This window comes from Manis javanica, chromosome X (genome assembly GCF_040802235.1).
Source record: "Manis javanica isolate MJ-LG chromosome X, MJ_LKY, whole genome shotgun sequence".
NCBI lineage: Eukaryota > Metazoa > Chordata > Mammalia > Pholidota > Manidae > Manis > Manis javanica.
In genome coordinates, this window is record NC_133174.1 from 118,541,135 (window position 1) to 118,562,192 (window position 21,058).

The following is a 21,058-nucleotide window of genomic DNA, read 5'->3' on the forward strand; positions in this document are numbered from 1 at the left end:
GTCCTTCAAGTCAAGTTACCTAGAAGGACATCCTCTCCACGCACCCCTCAGGAAGTCAAGCCTTCCATTTGCTCCTTCCTTCTCTGGGTCCGAAAACTGAGTCAAAAAGAACCATCTCCAGCCTATAACCAGAGTTACAGGCAAACAAATGATAAAGTAACACTGTCTTTTGGAATTTTATCATGATAGGATCCCTTGGTTTTACTGAGGAACCCCTCAAACATTTTAGAGGAGTCTGTTTGCTTGGATTATGATGTGTGTGCTTTAGCTCATAATGAATGCACCCAACTATATGCTATTTAAGATCAGACTCTTGGTTTCTGAGACTAAGATTGTGTCCTTAATTTATTAGCTCACTATTAGAAAACTTGTCCATCCCAAAAGCCCAGTTTCACCAGTCTCTTCACTATTTCCATCAGATAATTGTTGAGGCCCTATTGCTGAAGACCTAATGTGATCTGGTGGAAGAAGCCCTGGGAGCCTGGAAGAAGCCCTGGGCTTCCATTTTCTTATCTACAAAACGGGGATAATTATAATCTCTGACAGAATTTTCCGAAACTTTCCAGCTTAGGCCTCTCTCTATCTTAGACAAAGCTGCTTGTACTTTGTGCATTTCAGATCACAAAAATGATTTTTTTGGTGGGGGGAAACGGTTCTTTTTCAGCAACAATGACTCAACCCGAGTACTCCCAAACCCCTTTTCAGGGTCAGGTGTGGGAGGACATACATAGTTTGGAAAATTGGATTCTAAAATTATCATTGCTTCAATTTTTTGGTCTTAATCTTCAATTCATTTTGAATATTAAATACAGTTTACAAAGAGTATTAGATTTCACTCATTGCAAAAGAAGGAAGCAAACATGAGTTGAGGAAGGTTGGAACATCACAGTTACATGAGTATTCAAAGGGGAGAGCAGATGCCTCTTACCTCTTTCGGTGTCGTAGAGGTACACAAACTTCTCCCACTTGTAGTGACCCAGAAGGCTCAGAATAGCGCCCTTCAAGGCTGGGCGCATCTGGATGACAAACTGCACATCTGCGTCAGTGGGGAAGCTGGGAGTGACAAAGGATGTGTGCAGTGCCCCACAGAAGGAGGTCAGTGTGTTCATTGACATCTGGTCGTAGAATCCAAAGATGGCATACACCCCTCTCGAGAACTGGGAGCAGACTGCAATGAGAAAAAGAGAAAGAAATTTCAATAGTCCCATGGTCCTTTGCTGCAGCTTGTATAATTGGGCTTTGGCCTCAACAGAAAACCAAGATCTCAGAAATCTCTAAAAGTCCTTGAAAGTCCAGTTGCCCAGCATGAGAATGTTGCTTGATTTGGTTGCATATTCTCTATGACTAACATGAGTAGGAAATTAAGAAAATGTGGGGAGGAAAGAGGTGAAGTTTGTCTTACGTACTTTCAGCAACCTTCCAGCTCACCCACAAGGCCCGAGGTGCTCTTGTACTTTCACCATAGCTGCTCAGGGGTCTCTTAGTGTATCCATTTCCCTGTCAAGGTAAAATTATCTTGTGTCCCACCCCATTCAGTGCTTTTTACCCTAGATGACAAAAATGACTGATGATTTAGTCAGACAAACTGCTAATGCATCTGCCAGGAAATGTTACTTCTCTTAGGGTACATAATGCTTTAACCATAGTTATGTTATGACTCAGACCCTTCATGTAGGCTACTAATGAAGAAGATTTCAGATTCTGGGCAGGCTGTTGAGAAGACTGGCCTTTCAGTGCCCAGTGAGTCACATGGGGTAGGCAGGCCTATTCTGCTCATCTGTAATTGGCAAAGTTCTGTCTTGATCCTTTTGCATTTATCTTCTAGATTTCTTAGCCCACATACAGAACTTCCATGTTCCCCTCTTGATCATGGTCAGCTTTCCTTCATTTCAAAGTGGGCTACACCACTACCCTCTTCTCTCTTCTGGCCCAGATGAGCTTAAAAAAATGTGCACTTATTTCAATATTAGCTAAAGTAGGACATAATTAGCAAAGCAGATCAGCTACAGCAACACCATGTGGTGTGTTCCCAAACCAAGTGGAAATGATCTTTAGATTATCTGCTCTACTGCTCCCTTCCATTCATGTGAAGCAGACGGAACTGCTGATAATGTAGGGTGATTTAGGGGTCCTGCATGGTCTCCCTTACCTACTAGGAGGCCATTGTTAGGCTTACTTCTTTACGTTTAGGGTGTTCGAAAAGTCTGTGGTTTGAGAGGGGGGTTAAATAGAATATTTTTAACCATCAGCATGTTAAGATGAATTAATTATGTCCAATTAGACATAATTGGGTGGGTCAGAAGAGAGAATGGAAAGGGTCTTGCCTCCTCCCCAAGAAGAGAATCAGTGAAGGCACTGGGCACCAGAAAGAAGGAAGGTGTTGAAGGTGGGAGGAAGGCAAATGGAAAACCAATTCATTTATTGACCCTGTTGTGAGAAACAGAGTTCTCAATATCTGTGGTATCTTGCTTTCCATGCATTCTATTTAACCCTTTATTGATTAGGGCTGTTCCCTTTTACCAGTCAACTCATTACTCACTGGCCTGAGGCTAGCAGTTCAAAGATGATTATCAGTCACTTATATTTCCCTGTCAGGGAAGACAACAGACTTCAACTTGAGGAATTTGAAGTCACCCCCAAACTTGTGGATAAAAAAGGTCTTTATGTTAAAAGGAAAAAGCCAACTAGAGAATGAATCTGGAGCACTTCATGACAGGGTGCCAAAGGGCATCCTTGGAAACAAACAGGAAGCTGCCAGATGCCATTCTGCCTTAGTCAGCACCAAAGAAGACACTAAGGAGAGTCTTACTCCAAAATTAATCCTGTAAGTGGGAAGTTTGAGCAGTACCAAGTCATATTTTGGTTGGTGCATGTAACGTTCTCTATAAAATTGACAATAATAATAACAGCTGTTGAGTGCTTAGTATGTACCAGGCACTGGGCTATACACATATTATGTCATTTAATATTCACAACTTCATGAGGTATTGCTATTATTCCCATTTAATCAATAGGAATCCTGAGACAAAAAATGTTCCATCTCTTGAGTGGAGCAGCCAGGATTTGAATCTGAGTCTGTCTGACTCTAAAACTCACGCTGCCTGGGACCCAAATCCAATATTAATATTAAAGAGTAATTATTGACCCAAATGAGATAGGGTTTTCAGATTTAGCAAATAAAAATATAGGATGTCCAGTTACATTTAAGTTTTAGATAAATAACAAATTATATTTTTTAGTATGTCTCAAGTTCATACTTATACTAAAGAATTATTTGTTGTTTATCTGAAATTCAAATGTAACTGTGAATCCTGTGTTTTATCTGGCAACCCTAGAAAGAAGCTGTCCTTAATAATGGTCATGGAGCTGGAAGGCTGGAATAAGCAAATATGGCCCTTCACCCAAAATGATTCAGGAGATACCTGGTAATTCTTAGATCCATAACAACTATCATGCAAGGACCAAGAGAAAGATGAGGATCCATAAACCCTATGCAAAAATAGCCTCATGGGGAAATGCAACATACCTCCAACATGGAGAAACCTAACCTGGCTAAATTATGGACAATAATTGAGGGAGAAATAAACTTGGAAAGAGGCAAACTTGTAGCTATGATCCAGTTAGAATTTCAAAAAGCCACTGGCATTAGAAGAAAACAAAATGAAAGTTAAGTGTGTTATGGAAGTGACATCCTAGTTAAAATAAAAACTCTTGTATTGCCCTTATAACCATCATTTTTGAACTTCACTGGTACAGAAATAATCATTACCAGGTCAAATACAGACTCCTCATATTTTGTTGATTTATCTATTTATGAACATCTGTAATGAACAGCCATAAAACCATCACCCAACCTAACAACTATAACATTACTGATAACTTATTTTTACCTTTATCTTCCTCCTGTACTCCATCTCCCAGTTTTCAACCCTTTCTCCTTCCCTCCAGGTAACTACTGTCCTGATTTTTGTGTTTATCATTACCGTGCTTTTTAAAAATACACGAACACACACACCTAAACAATGCAATGTTATTTTTGCTTGTTTTAAAACTTTATAAGAAGGGAATCATGTTGAAAATGTGAAACCCAGACTCCATAAGGAGCCTGCAGTGAAATCTTTAAGTCTATGTATGATGATAAGCAGAGTGAGACAAAGGAAGACCTTATAAAAATGTATGAGTGAGCAGGTGTAAGGGAACGAAGTGAAAAATTTTTTTAAATCTAAAATTAATCCTGTAAATGGGGAGTTTTAGCAGCACCAGGTCAGATCTTGGCTGGTACACATAAATGTTCTACATAAAATTGGCAAAAGTAATGATAACAGCCATTGAGTGCTTAGTATGTAATAAAGCATACAGCTTTGGTCGTGATTCAGACATTAGAAGCACTATACATCAGCATCAGTGCTCAGGGAGCACCAGGCTTCTGTGTGTCCAACAGGCAGACACACGGTGGGGGTGGACATCAGCAAGAAGAATGTTAGGGGGAAATCACAGATGTGCTCTCCCCTTCATCTGAAACACACGTGTAGCTGTCCTGCAAATACCATTGTGCGAAGGTGCCCTTGCTCTATCTCAACACATATAATTCATGTTAGTACAGGGCCCAAGGGAAGACAACGGCCATATGAGGGCACGGGTAATAGCCTCTGAGAGAAGCTGGGGCATAGGGAACCTGTGAGTGGCCTCTCACAGTGGCCATTCCTGACTACAGAAAATAGGGTTGAATAAAACACTGAGCTGATCCAAAGGACAGTGTCTATATGCTTAGAGTCTTAGAAGGCTTGAGCTGGATGGAACATAAAGACTATTTTATTCAGTGGTTTTTCAAAGCGTAGTTTTTTTGGGTGGAATCATGTCTTCAAATGAAATTTCATGTGGAGCTCTTCTGATTTGAGAGTTTCGCCAACACATCCCTATCATGAAGAAACTATGATACAAAGAGAGGAAGTGTCGTGCACAAGGTCACACGGTGAATTATGAAGCAGTCTCTCAGAAATGCTTTGTCAGCATCTCTGCGCTTTCTCCAGAGCTATCTAGGGCAGCATGGGTCAGGATTTGCCTGGCATGAAAGTGACTTACCCTCAATGCCTGGCTCTCAGCATAGATAGATCCCCCAGGGGTTTCCCATGACTCATCTGCTTGCGGCTTCTCTCTCCTCCCTTCAGCCCCACGTACTAACAATGAAATCAGGTGGCAGACTGGAGATCTTTTGGGACTCATGATTCTTTTCCACAATGTCTATTACTTTTCTGAATCCTTAATGAGCCACACCCATTTCTTTATCTCAGAAGACTCGTCCTTGGTAAAATGATGATGGAAGACATAGTTATCTTGGCAATCTTGTGAAGCCATGAAGTGCAGAGGAAAAGGCAACAGTTTCTGAGACAGGCAGACCTTGGTTTCAATCATGGCTGTGTCAGTCTTAAACTACATGACTTTCTGCAAGTTATTTGACCTCTCTGAGCCTCAGTAAAGATAGTGATTGCACAGGCAGATTCTGGAGTTAGACTGCATAGGTTGAAATCCTGAATCTATTGTTTATTAGGCAAGTTGCTTAATATCTCTGTGTCTCTGACCCAGTTTCTTCATCACTATCTGTAAAATTAGGATAATTATAGTGTCTGTCTCAGCATTGGTTGTGCAAGTTAAAATAAGCTCATTCATGGGAAGTGCCTGGCACAAAACAGATACTCAATTAACACTAGCTATTTATTCACACACCACATATTTATTGAGCATTTATTATGTGCTGGGCACTGTTATAGGTACTGGTAGATAGAGGAGTGAAAAAAAAGGTCCTGTCCTCTTGGAACTTACATACTAGTGAGGGGAACAGGCAGTAATACATGAGACAAGTGAAATATAAATTATGTCTTAGTTATAAGTGTTGCTCTTGGTTTTTGTCATAAGGTGAGAAATAAATGAAGTGGTATGCAGAAAATACTAAGTATAGTGCCTAACATGTAACTTGGGAACTGAGTAGTTCTTTTTCTGTTTCTTTCCACTTGGCAGCTCTTTTTAGCACACTTTGTCCTCTCTTCATCCCATCAGGTTACCCTTCCCACAGTAACCAAGATCCTCAACTTCACACTGAATGCCCAGGTAGTATAGCTTTTTTTATTCTTCTTCATTTCCCCTATACATTTCCTCAGAGTTCTTTCCTATTCTCATTCCTGGGTAGTAATCGGTTAAGAAAGAAACCTGTCTAGTTTGGCTTGAGACTGCACTGTACTTGTGTGCAGGTAAACTGCTATCTCCCCTTGGAGCCTCTGTGCCTTCTCAGTATAAAATATCTTGGTTGTCTGCTTCCTAAGAGTGCCTATCTCCATCTCTTCCAACTAGCAAAGCACCAAATTCCTTTCGTTGAAGATGTTTCTGACTACATCCTGGATTCTTGGGGACTCTAGTGCAGCTCCCCGGCTGTGTTGCCTTCAATGGTGAGTGACAAGCAAGGCTGGAGCCAGCTGTCACGCTTTTATTTATAGTCCCCAAGTCTGTAGGGTCGGGACAGGTATTGTTAATGTACAGTGTAGCAGCTAATTACACCACCCATATTCCAAAAGGCATCATTACAAAAATGTCAAACAACTTGATTACTCCAAAGATTAGAATAACAATATTGCATATCATTTACAGAAAACTTTTCATAGCCTTTTGAATCGGGGAAAAAGGAAACTGAAGTCTCTTGCTGACTTAATGATCACATTTGAAGCAAGCAGGAAGAAGAAAAATATAGCTATGAGGGAACCAATGGAGATATATCACAAGAAGGTTGTCCAGGTAATGCCATAGTACCATGAATTCGAAGGGATCAAAGAAGCTTAGATTTGGGATGGACCTTAAGAGATCAGACAGCTCAGACCTTTCTAAAGCTGTGTGTTGGTCTATGGTAAAGTTTCAAGTCTGGTGAAATGTGTGTGTGTGTGTGTGTGTGTGTGTGTGTGTGTGTGTGCGTGTGTGTGTGCGCGCAAGATTGACACTCTTCTGTTTCGAGAGCACTAAACCTGGCTGGCTCTACTACCTTTATGGTTCTCTCCTCTTGATCAACTCCCTTGATGAAGGTGTGTCCAAAGATTTTGTCCTTGGCCCTCTTTTCTCCTTGTTGTAATTTTTTTTTTCACTGAACAAGTATTTATGGAGCTCCTGCTATGTGCTAAGCAGGAGCTCTTATCACACTACCTCCATGTGAATGACTTGCAAGGAGATACCTCTAGCATCAAACACACTCCAGAGCTCAGGTCCACATTTCTAACTGCTCGTAAAACAGCCTCAGTGGGAGGCTTTCATGGCATCACACTCAGCATATTTTTCCTCCACCCCCACCCTCCACCTGTGGATCTTTTCTCTTGTCCATGTTTTTTTGAATGTGTCACTCATCTTCCAGTCCCCCAAGCTAGAGGCATAAGGGCCATCTTTGCCTTCTCCCTCTGCCTCAGTCCCCCATACCATTCTTCTGTTATGCTTCATCAAGTCTACCTCTACAGCATGTGGGCTAACTATTTCCTGCTCATCCTTGGGGTAGGTTCCCATTCATTTTCTCTTAGACTATGAGAGTCATCTCGTAACTGGTCACCTGCTTCTAGTCTTTTCCCCAGTCTGTCATTGGCACTGCTATCAGATTACTCTTTCTCCTTTCTCTTCCAACTGGATCATCAAAATATAGCCATCCCAACTCACATTTCTTCAAGAATCTGCCCTGTCTATCAGTTTTTAATGGACTAATAAACTGATCTGTGCAATGAGTCAGCTCAGGGTTTCTCAACCTCAGCAGGCATTATTGACATTTGGGATGGATAAGTCTGTGTTGTGGATGATTAACAGCATCCGTGGCCTCTACCCATCAGATGCCAGGAGTACCACTGCCACACCCCAGTTGTGAGACCCCAAATGCCTCAAAACCTTGTCAAATATCACCTGGGGAGTGGAATAACATTCCCTGTTCCCTTCTTCCTCCATGTCCCTGATTTGAGAACCACAGGGTTAGCTTATGACATCCTCTCCACAGAAAGCATGGCCCTAACCTAACAAAAATGCATACGTATCTAGAGGATCCCAAAGGAGTTATTTTAGTGGTGGAAAGTTCAGAAGGGTGAATATTTTGGACTCTTCAAAGCCCACCATACAAGCAGATACCTTCCTCTTCCTGGTTTTGCCCTTAAATTGGCCATTTGTGTTTAGCCTGGGGATGTAGGAGAGGGAGAATTAGATAAAGGATGGAGCTGGTACAGTGGGTGTGGGGTGGTACCCAGCTCATACCTTCCCTGGGTTCATATAGATCAGCATCTCATTCCCCCTCAACACTCTTTGGTCTTGGGTGCCAGTAACCACAGTGGGTGCTTATAGGTACCAGAGTCAGAACCCGGTGTCAGCCCAATTCTCCAGCTGATGATTCCATGGTTTAATTACCATCTTTGGGTTAATTCCCTTGAACATTTTGTTCAGCTCTCAGGAGTACACTGCCTTCCAACAGTCTAACTAGTTATTTTTGCAATTACATGGCATGTATCTAAACGCTGGCAAAGAAAACACTCATTATCAACATTTGATCCTACTTGAATATAACGGCTTGCAAATGTAGGCATTAACATATGAACACGTGTATTTTGGAAAATTCCTTTTGCAACTCTTAAGTGCAAACCACCCTTGCATACCAGTGTCAGAATGGCAAGAGAGGTGTTGAGATGGGTTGGGGTAAAAGGGGTACTTTTTAGGCCCTTTTATATCAAGATAATATGGCTAGGCATTGGGGTTCAGGAATTTTAAATATTTTGCTTATTCATTCATTCATTAATTTATTCATCCATCAAATAAAATTTTGAGTTCCTACTGTGTGACAAACACTGTTTAGGTGCTGGGATACAGTAGTGAGCAAAACAGACAGGATCTTTGTGCTCATGGAGCTCATAGTCTAGTACTGGCAGCAAATATAATATTGATAAAGTCATCAGACCCACATGATTACCATGTTCTAAGTACTAAGAAGGGAAGGTATTAGGGTGCTATGAAACTATGTGACAAGGTGACTTTAGATTTGGTCAGGGAAAACTTATCCGAGGACTTGGCCTTCGAGGTAACATACCTGGGAGTAGAAGAGCATCTCATGCGGACAGAACCACACACACTAGGGCCCTGAAAGAGGACAGCATCTGATATTTGAGGCACTGAAAGAAGACTAGCTTGGCTGGAGTGCAGCCAGTAAGGAGAAGGCTGCAAGGTGATTCTGGTAGGAGGCAGGGGCCCAACTGTGGAGGACCTCAGGATAGTGGTAAGGAATTTAGGTTTTATTCTAAGGACCATGGGAGGAAATCTTGGAAAGATTTTGATCATGAGTTTTCTATGAGATAATTTATATTAAAAAAAATTTCTCTGGCTACTGTATGGACATTAGATTTAAGGGGGCATCAACGAAAGCAGGGAGAACATGTGGAGCTATTCCTAGAGTCTGGGTAAGAGAGGATAGTCGTTTGGATTTGAGTTGTGGCAATGCGTGGAGAGATCTGAAGTTTATTTTTGAGGTCAGATCACTCATTGAATAGCCCTGGGATAGTTACTTAAACTCTTCAAACCTCATTTCCATATCTACAACAATTGGGATGATGGTGCCTATAGTGGTTGTGCATATTAAATGAGTATGTTCAAAGTGCTTCAGATGCTCAAATAAGACTGTGCTCAATTGATAAATGGAATCTGCTGTTAATATTATTTTTAAAATTATTTCACAGTGCTTCTAAACTGTGATGGGTTTTTATATGGTTCAGTCCCTAATTTGCTGTGTGACCCTGGGTCCCTTACCTCACTAGGCTTCAGGTCTGTCATTTGTAAGCCAGCAGGGAACCTGCCTTGTCCACTTCCCAGGGATGTGCTGAGAACAAGTGGATATAATACCTCTTCTTTGAAAAATTACAAAAGCTGCTATCTGAGTGTCAGTGAGTACGTAGTATTGGTTCTTGATTTCTACTAATTATCATCCCCATAACAAATAACTCAACAGAATTGTCATTCGTCCCAGTGTTAGTCTCTGCAATTCACCTACATATCTTTGTCAATCATCTAAAGTAGGCAGCAGTCTGCCTGGCTTGGCTTGCGACTCATTTTACATGGGATTTAGCGCAACTCAATTGAAAAACTAATTGATCCAGTGATCCAGTCACAGCCAATGAAACAATTTCTAAAGCTGGGCAGGAAAGTGACGAACTCTTAGGATGTCTTTCAATCAGCCATAAGGTTGTTATGGACAGATAAAGGCTTCAAGTACGATACCATGTCATATAGCATTTGAAAGCCATTTTTGTTAATTTTGTAGCCCATGCTGGTGGGGGGTGGGGATGTTGGAGGGAGAGCTGGGCCCCTAAACAAAAATTATTTCTAAAAGCTAATTAATGGTTATCTGTTATTTTATGTATGTCTGAAAGATTTTATAATTAAAATCAAACCATATAAACATATTAAAATATTAGGTCCATTGTCAGTTAGGAAGACATAATTCATTTCCCATTCTGTTTGAATTCCTTAGCATCACATTCTTAAGGTTGAATGTAATGGCTTAGATCACCCCCTCAACCTCCTAAACAGTGTAAAAATCTCCTCTATAGTTTGATTGACAGAAGGGCATTCCATCTACTCTTGATGAACTCACTGCTTCCCAAAGCAGGCATTCTACTTTGGGACAACTCTAATTATTAGAAATTTCTTTATTATACAGTCTGCTTCTCTGTAACTTTCACCACCTATGATTCCCTTTTTTTTTTTTTGTCTGAAGCTCACAAAATATCTGCTCCCTCTTTTACAGCTGGCCTTCAAACATCTGAAACTATACATCTCACTTGTTTGTGGCTTCTCTTCTTCAGGTTGATCACCCCAGAACTTCAGATGTATGCCATAGACCCCAGACCTTCGCCAATTGATGTGCTTCAGTATGTTAAATGTCCCTCAGAGTTTGGTGTCCAGGTCTGAGCACCATACTGCAAGTGAGGTTGAAGCCATCCAGAAGACGGTGAACTGATGCTCCCCTGCCACACAGTATGGACTAGACATCATCTGTCTGTCATTTCTGCCTAGGATGGCATGGACTTTTTAAAAAAGCCTATGTACTATAGAATTCTATGATGTCTACTCTCACTTTGTGGTGTTAAGTGTATCCTAGGTATCTTCTTAAGGAACTTCTGCCAAGCCAGGATTTCCCCAGCCTTGGGTATGTGCCGTTGATGTTTTTGTACATAAATACCTTTGTTTGGTACCTAAATACCTTTTTAAAATGTCCTCATGATTTTGACCCAGGCTTTGAAGTCTTGATTTGGTTAACAAGTTTATTAGGTATGTCTCCCAGTTACATGTCATCTACCAATTTGATCAGCCTGCTTTCAATAGCATTATCCAAATTATTAACAAAAATACTGAACAGGACAGGGTCAAGGACAGAAACATTTGGCTGGCTACTTCATTCTTTACCCCTACACTTTCCAGGGTAACAACAGTTTCGTAATAAATACCCTGGCTAGAATTCTCCTGTCTTCTCCAAATATATCGTTAATACACTTGCAATTAGGCAACACAAATGATTCTTCATACTGACCTTGGTTCTTCAGACATGTTCACAGGTCTGAATTTCAGGGAAGAAAATAATTGCATGATTTTCTTCTTCCTGGTCTCATCATCTCTAATTAGCTATCTTTACTATTTATCACTGAGTTTTATGGGGAGGAAGTAAAAAAAAGAAAAGGATGCTGAGAGGAGGCAGAGAAGTGCCTCTAGTAAAGAATGAACCATCATAAGATTTGGGAAATTTGGGAAACTACTCCTTTCCACCCTCTAATTCAAGCCATGTGTCATTACCTAAGGCCAAAAAGCTGATTCATTGCCTTTTGTTGTCAGGGAGCAAATGGCCTACCCATTTTACAAGGAGAATAATTGATATCTGGTCAACTCCTGGGGGTCCATGGTCCTTAGCATCTCTGCCTGCTAGTAGACTTCAAATAAATTGTAAGCAGCCTTATAAAATTTCCCAAATGCAAACCTGATGGGAAGGAACTTTTGAAAAGCCATCTTCAGAACACCCAAGATTGGTGGTTAAACAAAACAATTCACCTTATCGCTGCATTAAAAATTTATACAACTTCAGTGCCCTCAAAAATGTTCCACCAGCCTGAAGAGTAAAGTACCTTTTTTTCCCTCTAGGAAAAAGGGCAAGTTTAAATTATAGGCATTTTTTCCTGACTCAAATTCAATGGGTTGAAATTTTGAAAGCAGTTCCCCGCTCCTGGTTCAGGAGGACATTCTGGGTCTGTGCAGAACATTGGGCCAAAGAAGTCCAGTCAGAGCTGTTCATCTGGTCAAGCACAAGGCTTACATTCAGGTAAACCTCAATGGCTCTTGCAGAACATTGCAGGGTTCAACTACTCTCTGTTTTGATCAGGGAAGTACAGGCACTGTGCCTCCAATCTGAGAACAGCACCCTCTGAAACCAGCACCCATAAATCCCCTGTACTCCTTTGTCCTAAGAAAAAGAAGCAGATCTCTTGGAAGAGAGGGATCTAAGGTCTTGGGGATAATTTAGAAAAAGACCCAGGTTTTTAACAAGGACACTCATGAATGACAGGCACTTGCCCAAAATGTGTTTCCTGTGTCTAGGGATTGTCTAGACCCATGTTGTCTGATCTGGTAGCCACTAAATACATGTGACTATTTAAATTTAAACTATCTGAAATTAAATGAAATAAGGAATTCTGTTTCTCAGTTACATCATCCACATTTCAAATACTCCGTAGCTACGTGTTTGTATAAGACTATGAGTGCAAATGGCACATTCTATCATCACAGACAGTGCTAGTTTAGTAGGTCCTATTTAAGTTGCCTCCTGTGCCTACACAACTAAATGTTTTAGATTTCAGTTCATTTACAAACCAGCATTAACTCAGGACTCACTCTGTTCTAGGTTTCATATTAACAACTTTCATACTTTTTTTGGAGGGGGAGGGGCGTTGTTTAAAGGTTATGGAAACTGCCAACATGTAGGCAGAGTAGGTAATTGGCACGTAGTGTGGTTTGAGGGCCCCTAGAAAGTTTTCTTGCCTTCAGTTGTCTTCTCCATTGACTACTACAAGGTTTGAAACACCCACCTCTACTGGCTAGGATGGTGAAATGCCCTGTTAAATGACAAATGTGGCCTGGCAAGGGAACATGTGGTCAGCATCATTCATGACTACTTCAGTGTGGATGGGTTTGTCAGATTAATCCTGAGAACCAGGCACCAAGGGAACAGGACACAGGTCGGGTACATTCTGAGGGCTGGTAGTAGGAGTCAGGAAAGACCTGAGCCTTTCAGTTATCTCCTATGAGAGGGCCTCTGCATTTGGGGGCACCAGAGTGTGGGGGCCTTTTGCCATTTGAAGGCAGTGCTGGATGTTATTAGGGCAGAGACAAAGGGGAGGGGTAAAGTCACTACCAACAAACCCTCTCAACACTGCTGTTTGCCAAAGGTAGGTTCCGATCTTCACTCTCTTTTGATCAGACGTGAACATTCAGCCTCTAGCTTATGTGTGTCTATTCAGCAGATATTTTCCATTAAACATTTATTGAATAATACCAAGTACTGTGCCAGATGCTGGACATGTGGAGTTCTATGCTCAAGTTCCTTTTCATGTGACCTCCTCCTAAGGCATATTCATAGCTGGCCCAGTAATGGCCAGACCTCACGTTTCTTCCCCACTGGTCTTTTCTCCCTGTGAATTACCTAGAACCCATCTTCACCACTCTTATCCCAGTCCTTGTTTTTTCAGCCTTACTTATGACCTGTTACAGGCCAGAGTCTATGATTGATAAGGAGAAAGGAATGGTACTCTGGGCAGAGGCAGAGATGGAGGTGGATTATGGACCTGCAGACTGCTGGATGCAGATGTGATCCTAGTGCTTGATCTACCGCCATGACAATAAAGCCGGGTACAAATCCTTTAACCCTAAGAATGTTCTGTTGTCATTTCTGGGTCTCACTGAATCCATAGTGAACTTGCCTGGAGCTTAAATCTTCAGGCAAGACACCACCTTACAGCATTGTACCTTCATGCCCTGTCCCAAGCCTAGCACTGATTTGGTCTATAACATTTGTGTCCTCAGTGTTTCTTGCCTCCTGCCAAAGTCCCATCTTATTCCTTCAACTGTTTTCCCAATCCATCCCTCCTCCCTAGACCCTCCAAGCCTCCATCTGAACTCCTCCCCCTAATCCAGCTGTTGTCCCATTACACTGCCACCTGGGGATGGGAGCTAGAAGAATCTCGGCTCCTACTCTCTCAGAGGGGAGTGATTAGGCAACATGTGTTGCTGAACTTCTGAGTTGGGACTGAAAATGAGCATGTTGTGGGGCTAGGTTCAGTGCTGCACAATACTTCAACTCCAGCCTGGAGCCCGTGTGCTTTAATGGACAGTTTTGGTACCAAGGCCACCGGTATGCCTACCAATCTTCTTTTAGAACTCAATCCATTTGTGAGCTGAGAAGAGAAACCACTGGTGCAGAGCGTCATTCAAATAGATTCCTGCTTTAACTTCTTGTAGCAACACAGAACAGCTGAGTCCTCTTCCATAGACCTGCAGATGCTCCTTCAGTGGTTTGAAAGTAAGACTCTGTCTCCCAAAGTGCCTAATTTGCTCCACGGGGAAGAATCTGACTAAAAATAGCTAGAAATAGCTAGAATTAAGTAAACTCATGTAACTTATAGAATGCAGTTTTAGCTGTAGATGGAGTAAGTAGCCCCCTCTAGTGCTTTGCTGTTCATTCATGTATTAAACTTGTGCCTTTTATATGCTGCCAGTGAATATGTCTGACCACGTCAGAGTTGTCCAAGAGGAAGAGGAATTTGCCTCTGCAATTCTCTTTGTACAAGGCTATGCAAAATTAAAGGCTACATATTTTCAGAAAACAATGGATCGCCTGAGAGAAGCTGCATATTTAGTCATAAAAACACTCCAGTAAGCCCTCAGAGGTTGGCCAAGGACATGTGAGTGACGTAATTGAGCACACTCTGTCTTATTTTAGGTACTGGGACTCAGTGATGGGGCCCTTGGCTCCCTATTGCCTGTCAGATGTAGTCTAAACCCTTCAGCCTGGAATTCATATTAGAAAAACACAATGCACAGAGCTGTACATAGTAAGTGTGTTCAGTAAATAGTGCATATTTGTTTTCTACCCCATGGTCCTTCCTCATTAGGGTTTACAATCTATCCAAAATTGTCTCCCACAATTGTCCAGTAAGAACTTTCTGACCCACCCTATTTGGTCTTTCTATGCCTGACATACTTCTTACTCATTCCTACTGCAAGCCATTTGTTTATGCTGTGTCCTCATCCTGCATGCCATTTTCCAAATCTCTACCCTCTCCATTCTTGCCCACCTTTCAAAACCTGGCTGAAGCTCCCTCCTCCATGGAGCATCTGGTGCCTGTTTCACCCCCCAAGAGACCTATTCTTTTTCTGAGTGCCAGCAGTGCTTGGCTAAGCCCACATTTTGGCACTGGAATGTAGCATGCCTCAGCCAAGCTGCGGCCTGCTTGCTTCATGTATGTAAAGTGAACTTCTACCTGTTGTCAAAAAGCCTTTGGGGAGCTAGAAAACACATAACACGTGCTCTGTTAGCTTTGTGACAGGCTCAGTATAATACGGTTCATACCATAAGCTCTTAATGAGCTGATGTCATAAGTTAGTACTGAAAGGCGGAATTCTCCAGTTCTGTTTCCTAAATCATGGCTGACTCAATCTGTGACCTTCACTTTACCTCATTCTGAGTTCTCACTCCTCTCCAGCATACTGGCAAGGACAGTATTTACATACCCTGAAGAGATGTTTTGTGGATTAGCCATAATGAGTATAAAGCATGTAAAAATATGAAGATCTGTAGAAACCCTATTATTATAGGAATAATAATAATTACAGCTGCACTTAGTTAAATGCTCCAGAAATCATATAGAAGATGCCTTCTCTGGGGGGAAAAGCAGCTAACTGTACCAGCAATTAGTCAATTATGAGTATTTAATATTTTATTGTTTGCAATTTTTGTTTCTGTGCACAGTTGGATCCTAGTTGCCTCTTTTGCCTTTAAAGTGGAACCCCTGAGGAAGTTGGTTGAAGATCAGTCTTTATGGTGCCTAGGCTGCCAAGGCACTGCTACAGACCCAGTGACTCTGACCATATTTTGCTCCCCTTCACCTGAGGATCCCACTTTGGCCAATGTTCCTTCTCATGCTGGTTTTCATCTGTTCCCAAGGAGGAGTCTCAGCTCCTCAGTGGTGTGGGTGGTACTGAACATAAGTGTCAGCCAGGCTGCAAAGGCATTTGCAGAGTCCCTTGACAGGTGTCTGGGAAAGATACAGAGGAAACAAAACATGTATTCCCTTAGCTGTGAAAGGCTCTTTTGGTTAGGAAGAGCCTTGGAAAAACTCGGAGAGGCCCTTAGAAAAGTTGAAGAATCTTTCTCTCTGCAGAGCAGCTGTACTTCATTTATTCGGGAAGGCTTTCATGTACTCCTGGTTGAAGATGGAGAGATGACCTCTAGGTAGTTCTGCCCTCACTAAGAACTTCCAACTGTAACACACTTTAAAGGAAGTATTCTTTGGGATTCATTCTGTGAGGGTTTTCCCTTATTTATCTGACCACCTGAATCATTCTAAACCATGGATTTCTATAAAGTTTTCTAAGATTTCTAAGGCAAAGTTCTTTGGTGCATAATTAATAATTTCTCTGAGTAGAGCATTGTGAATATATTTGATGCAAAAAAATAATTGGATAACACAATTTTCCCTCTCTTTCATCTATCCAGCTAATACAGAAAAGTATTATCAATATGCTGTCACTCATTAAACAAATATTTATGTGTCTGGCCATCAAGATTAGAAATCAGGAGGAAGATGGATTTTTTAAATTTATGGTGCTTCATGTTCATGAGCTAGCAGGCACCGACTTTCTGGAGGTTGGATTGCTGCGTGCCTGTGTATTATGAGGTTTTTGTTGGGCTTTTTCTCTGAAAATTTCAACATGAGTGGCTTTGGAAGGATTACAGGGAATATACTTTGAAAGACATTTTGAATATCACAAAATGTTCCTTTTCATGAGCACTGCTTTTGCTTTCAAAGTTTTGTGAATTCCTCTCTGGTGGAGAGTCACCTGCTTTCTGGCCCTGCCACATCCCTTTTCCCCCTGCTCCTGGGCCATCCCAAAGCTAAGCAGGCTCTCCTTTTGAGGAACTGTGGAGCCAATTGGTGACCCCCAGTTTTCAGGAGCAAGAGTGACTGCCCTGGGAACTGCTGCACAGTGAGGAGGTATTATCTGAAACTACATTAATTTCCGACATTGCTTTTCTATGCTGTTCAGAATTCTAGATTTTTCTACTTCTGCTTTTTCTTTCTGTTTTTTGTTTTTATCACTGCAGATTTCTGATTATGCATTCAGCACACACCACAGGGTGCCAATTTAATTTTATTGGCCCATTTAAAGGGCAAATAAACCTTTGCTTTTATAAGGAGAAGATAAAGGACCAATTATCCCGACCCTCAATGCATATTTGCTATTTGAGCTTACAATCAAGTTATGCGTCTTTACAAGAGATTTTGCTATGTGCACCCTCTTGCCTTATTTCTGGGTATATTGTTGCTATGACATAACACATTTGCCAGTGAATACCTTACTTCTTAATGCACTTATTATTTTATTAGCTGCCATTGCCTTATTTATGGTTTAAGCTCCCATTAGGAAAGGGCCAAGCACTGGGGAATATCCACTCCCCTGAACTGAAGCGTGTCCTGATCCCACTAGGTTGTCACAATGTACGAAATGATCAGATACATGTTGTAATTGGATTGTCACCCAATCAATTTCAGGGAGCCACGATGGCATTGCTCGCTGCCTGCTTGAAATGTAATTTCCTTTAAGAAGCTCACCCTGCACTGGCCTGTCCCGCGGGTAGTTATTGCCTCTACATATCACTTTGCCACTCTAGTTATAATAATGTTGTCCATATTCCAGAGCCAGAAACATTTTTGAATTGGATTCCAGGAGAGAAAGCACAGATCCTCTCAGGGTAGAAGCCTTGGGAAGTAGCTCAAGGCCCAGGGAGCTGTTTCACTCTGGAGCTGTTTGTGGAGTGATGAACTCAGAGGCAGTGAGGGAAGTGGCTGGGAAGTCCCTGCCCTGCTGAGGCCAAAGTCACAGGCCAGTTTTTGAGGGGCCCAGTTGGACTTCCACCACTGGACAGACACCTGGCAACCAGGTGGTAGTACCTGGGAGGCTGATCGACTGCTCATAAGAGAGAGCCTGGGACAAGAGTATCATTCTCGTCCACAAGGATGGCATTATTTTTCTAGGGCCCCATAGTGCTCCTCAGGAAAATGGAAGGAAGCAAGAAGGAAGTGAGTGGAATATTTCTGGCTATAAAGCAGGGATGGTTATTTTCCTAATTTTAGTGTAGTCTTTCCTTTCCAGAAAGGAAAACATGAAAAAAGGTAAGTATGTAGGAATTAGTCACAGGATTGCTTCTAGCTCCTATCAACAGGCTAACAGCTTTTTATAGCTAATACTTCTCAAATACTTACTGTTCATGGCTTCAACCTCTGATCATCAAATTCCCTGGCAAAAGACATCCTACCCATGCTTTCATTTCTAGATCTTAAGCATAAAAGGACTTAGGTGGGGATAAAAGAAGAAACAGTAGGAATGGCTCTTCGAAAGAGGTAGGAAGTCACTGAATTCTGCATATTTGGTAAATGCAGGCAGATTCCTTGGTAACTGAAGGTCTCAAGGCAGCAGGACCTATTTTCAGGACTTTGGCAAGGGAGGCAAGGCGGTAGGGGTGGGCCAGGTGGAGGTACCAGCGTATTAGTCATGAGGCGTGAGAACTAGAGGAGATAAATAAGAAACTAAGGCTCAGAGCAGGCAGGCGGTTTGCTGGATGATTCCCCGTTTCATGTATAAGGAAACTGAGGCTCAGAGAAGTAACACAACTTGGCAAATGTCAGAGCTAGGATGTGAGCCTGCAACTCTCTGAAATACCCTAATGGGGACTATGCAGGCCTGTGACATCTGGAAGGCTGTTCACTAAGGGGTGACCCTAAGCTTAAGTATCATGGCTGGAGGAGTTACAAAACTTGGGGAGCCTGGGAATGGCAGTAACAATGAACAGGTAGGAGCACACTCTAGTTTCCTAATGAGAGATTATAAGGACTTAAGTGGATGAGGACTAGATAGAGACCTTTGAGGCAGTGCATTCAGTGGATAAGCAGATTCTAGAAGACTGCTCTGGTTGGACTCCAGCTCCACCAAATGTTTACTGAATGATCGCTCTGTGCCAATTACTGTTCTCAGTGCTCAGGATATAGTAGTGAGCAAGGCAGACACAAAGCCCTGCCCTCCTGGAGCTCATATTTTTGTCAGGGGAGATTTATTACCTTCGTGACTTTGGCCGTATTGTTCAACTTCTCAGAGGCTCAGCTTTGTCATCTACAAAATGGCAACAATGAAGCCCAGGTCAAAGTAAGGGCTGCTGTGAGAATTTAATGATATGATGCGTATAAACCACAGAATGCCGGAAAGAGTACCTTTTATTATTATCATGCTACATATGACTGATCACAGTTTAATATTAACAGTTGATTCTAACCTGAGATGAAATTGTGGGGGGTGGGAGGTGAGGGGGCTGCTGGATCATAGGCACATTCGGGGTGACATGGCAGATATGGGGATCTCTGAGAATATCTGAATTGACCTTCCACATCTGGTATGCAGGACTCCAAACCCCTTGTGAATGCAGCACCTGCAGCATAGTTTCCATTGCTTGCCCTTGGAGACAGGGCACGTCTAGTAAGAAATGCAAGGGGTTAAGGACTGATCTCTGCTTGCCGACATACTCTATGTCTATCCTTTTCCACATACATATGTGAAAATGCCACCGTTTCTTAATTATGCTTCAAACTGTGGACTTGTTTTCACTGAGCATCACTTAATATCTCCTCTTTGAATATAGGTTTTTTTATTTTCAGGTGCCATGCCAAAGGATGAGGAGGTGACCTTTCCAGAAGCCTGAGACACTGATTATCTGCACTGGTGTATGGCATTGCTAAGTAAAAGTAACTGTGTAATTGGGAAAGTGATTTAATAATTATTTTAATAGGTCCAGATGGCTATGATGTATTTTTCTCCACTCCACCTGTACTTCTAAAGAAATAAAATACTCCGGAGATCCAGCTGCCTTATAAAAAGGGCAGGATGTCTGGATTCTGAGAGGGGCAGCCTGGGGGAGCTGGGATAGCTTTGGGTCAACTGTACCTTTCCATATGCTCTCTAGAATGTTCTCTCCCCTCACAGTTCCACCCCCAACCACCTGGACAATGTTTACCAGGCTAGTGGACTCATCCTCATCTTCTGTTCCTTAGCTTAAACCATGACTTCCTTGGGGAGACTTCTCTTATTCCCTCAACAAGGCTAGATTGCTCTCATAGCACCCTGTACTCCTCCTTCAAAGCATGTATCTTATTTATGAATAATCAGTGAAACCATTTGTTCAGTGTCTGTCTCCCCCAGTTTCATAAGGACAGCAATAGAGACCACTTATATGACCTCCACCCCCCGAATTTGGCACGATGCCTGGCACAGAGTAGGTGCTCAAGAAATTCATTCAACCGACTAGATGGGATGAATAAGTAGCATTCAGGAGCTCTGGTTCCTGCTCCTAGCTCTGCCATTTTCTGGACATGCAGCCATAGGTATGTCCTTGAGCCTTGGTCTCCTCACCTGAAAAATGAGGATTCAGTATCTCTAAGGGTCTTTCTGGGTTGGATAATTTGCCACTCCATTGGAGTCAGGATTTGGATTCCCAGTGGGGGAAAATATTCCAGTTGTATTGCCTGGGATCTCCAGTATGCTAATGCTTTGAATTGACATGGGCAAAGAAGTTTAAATAGTGGATTCCTTTTCAAAGGCCCTGTTGCAGGGACAACCTTGGTTTGTTTGGGAGAAGACCAGCAATTTGCCCACTGCAGACTTCACTTCTCTGGTCGTGCTCTGTTTAGCTTTTATCTCTATG

General features: G+C 42.1%; 1 protein-coding gene across 9 annotated transcripts in view; it reads right to left on the reverse strand.

Annotated features, from left to right (window-relative positions):
* GRIA3 (glutamate ionotropic receptor AMPA type subunit 3) overlaps positions 1 to 21,058 on the reverse strand; it is a 258,425-nt gene that overhangs the window by 192,099 nt on the left and 45,268 nt on the right. For all 9 annotated transcript variants that reach the window (XR_005060543.2, XM_017649762.3, XM_017649765.3 and 6 more), the window contains one exon: positions 929 to 1,168. Coding sequence is in view for 8 of the 9 variants with exons in the window: in XM_017649762.3 (XP_017505251.1) it covers positions 929 to 1,168 (240 nt within the window). In the remaining variant the exon portion in view is untranslated. The remainder of the gene's footprint in view (positions 1 to 928; positions 1,169 to 21,058) is intronic.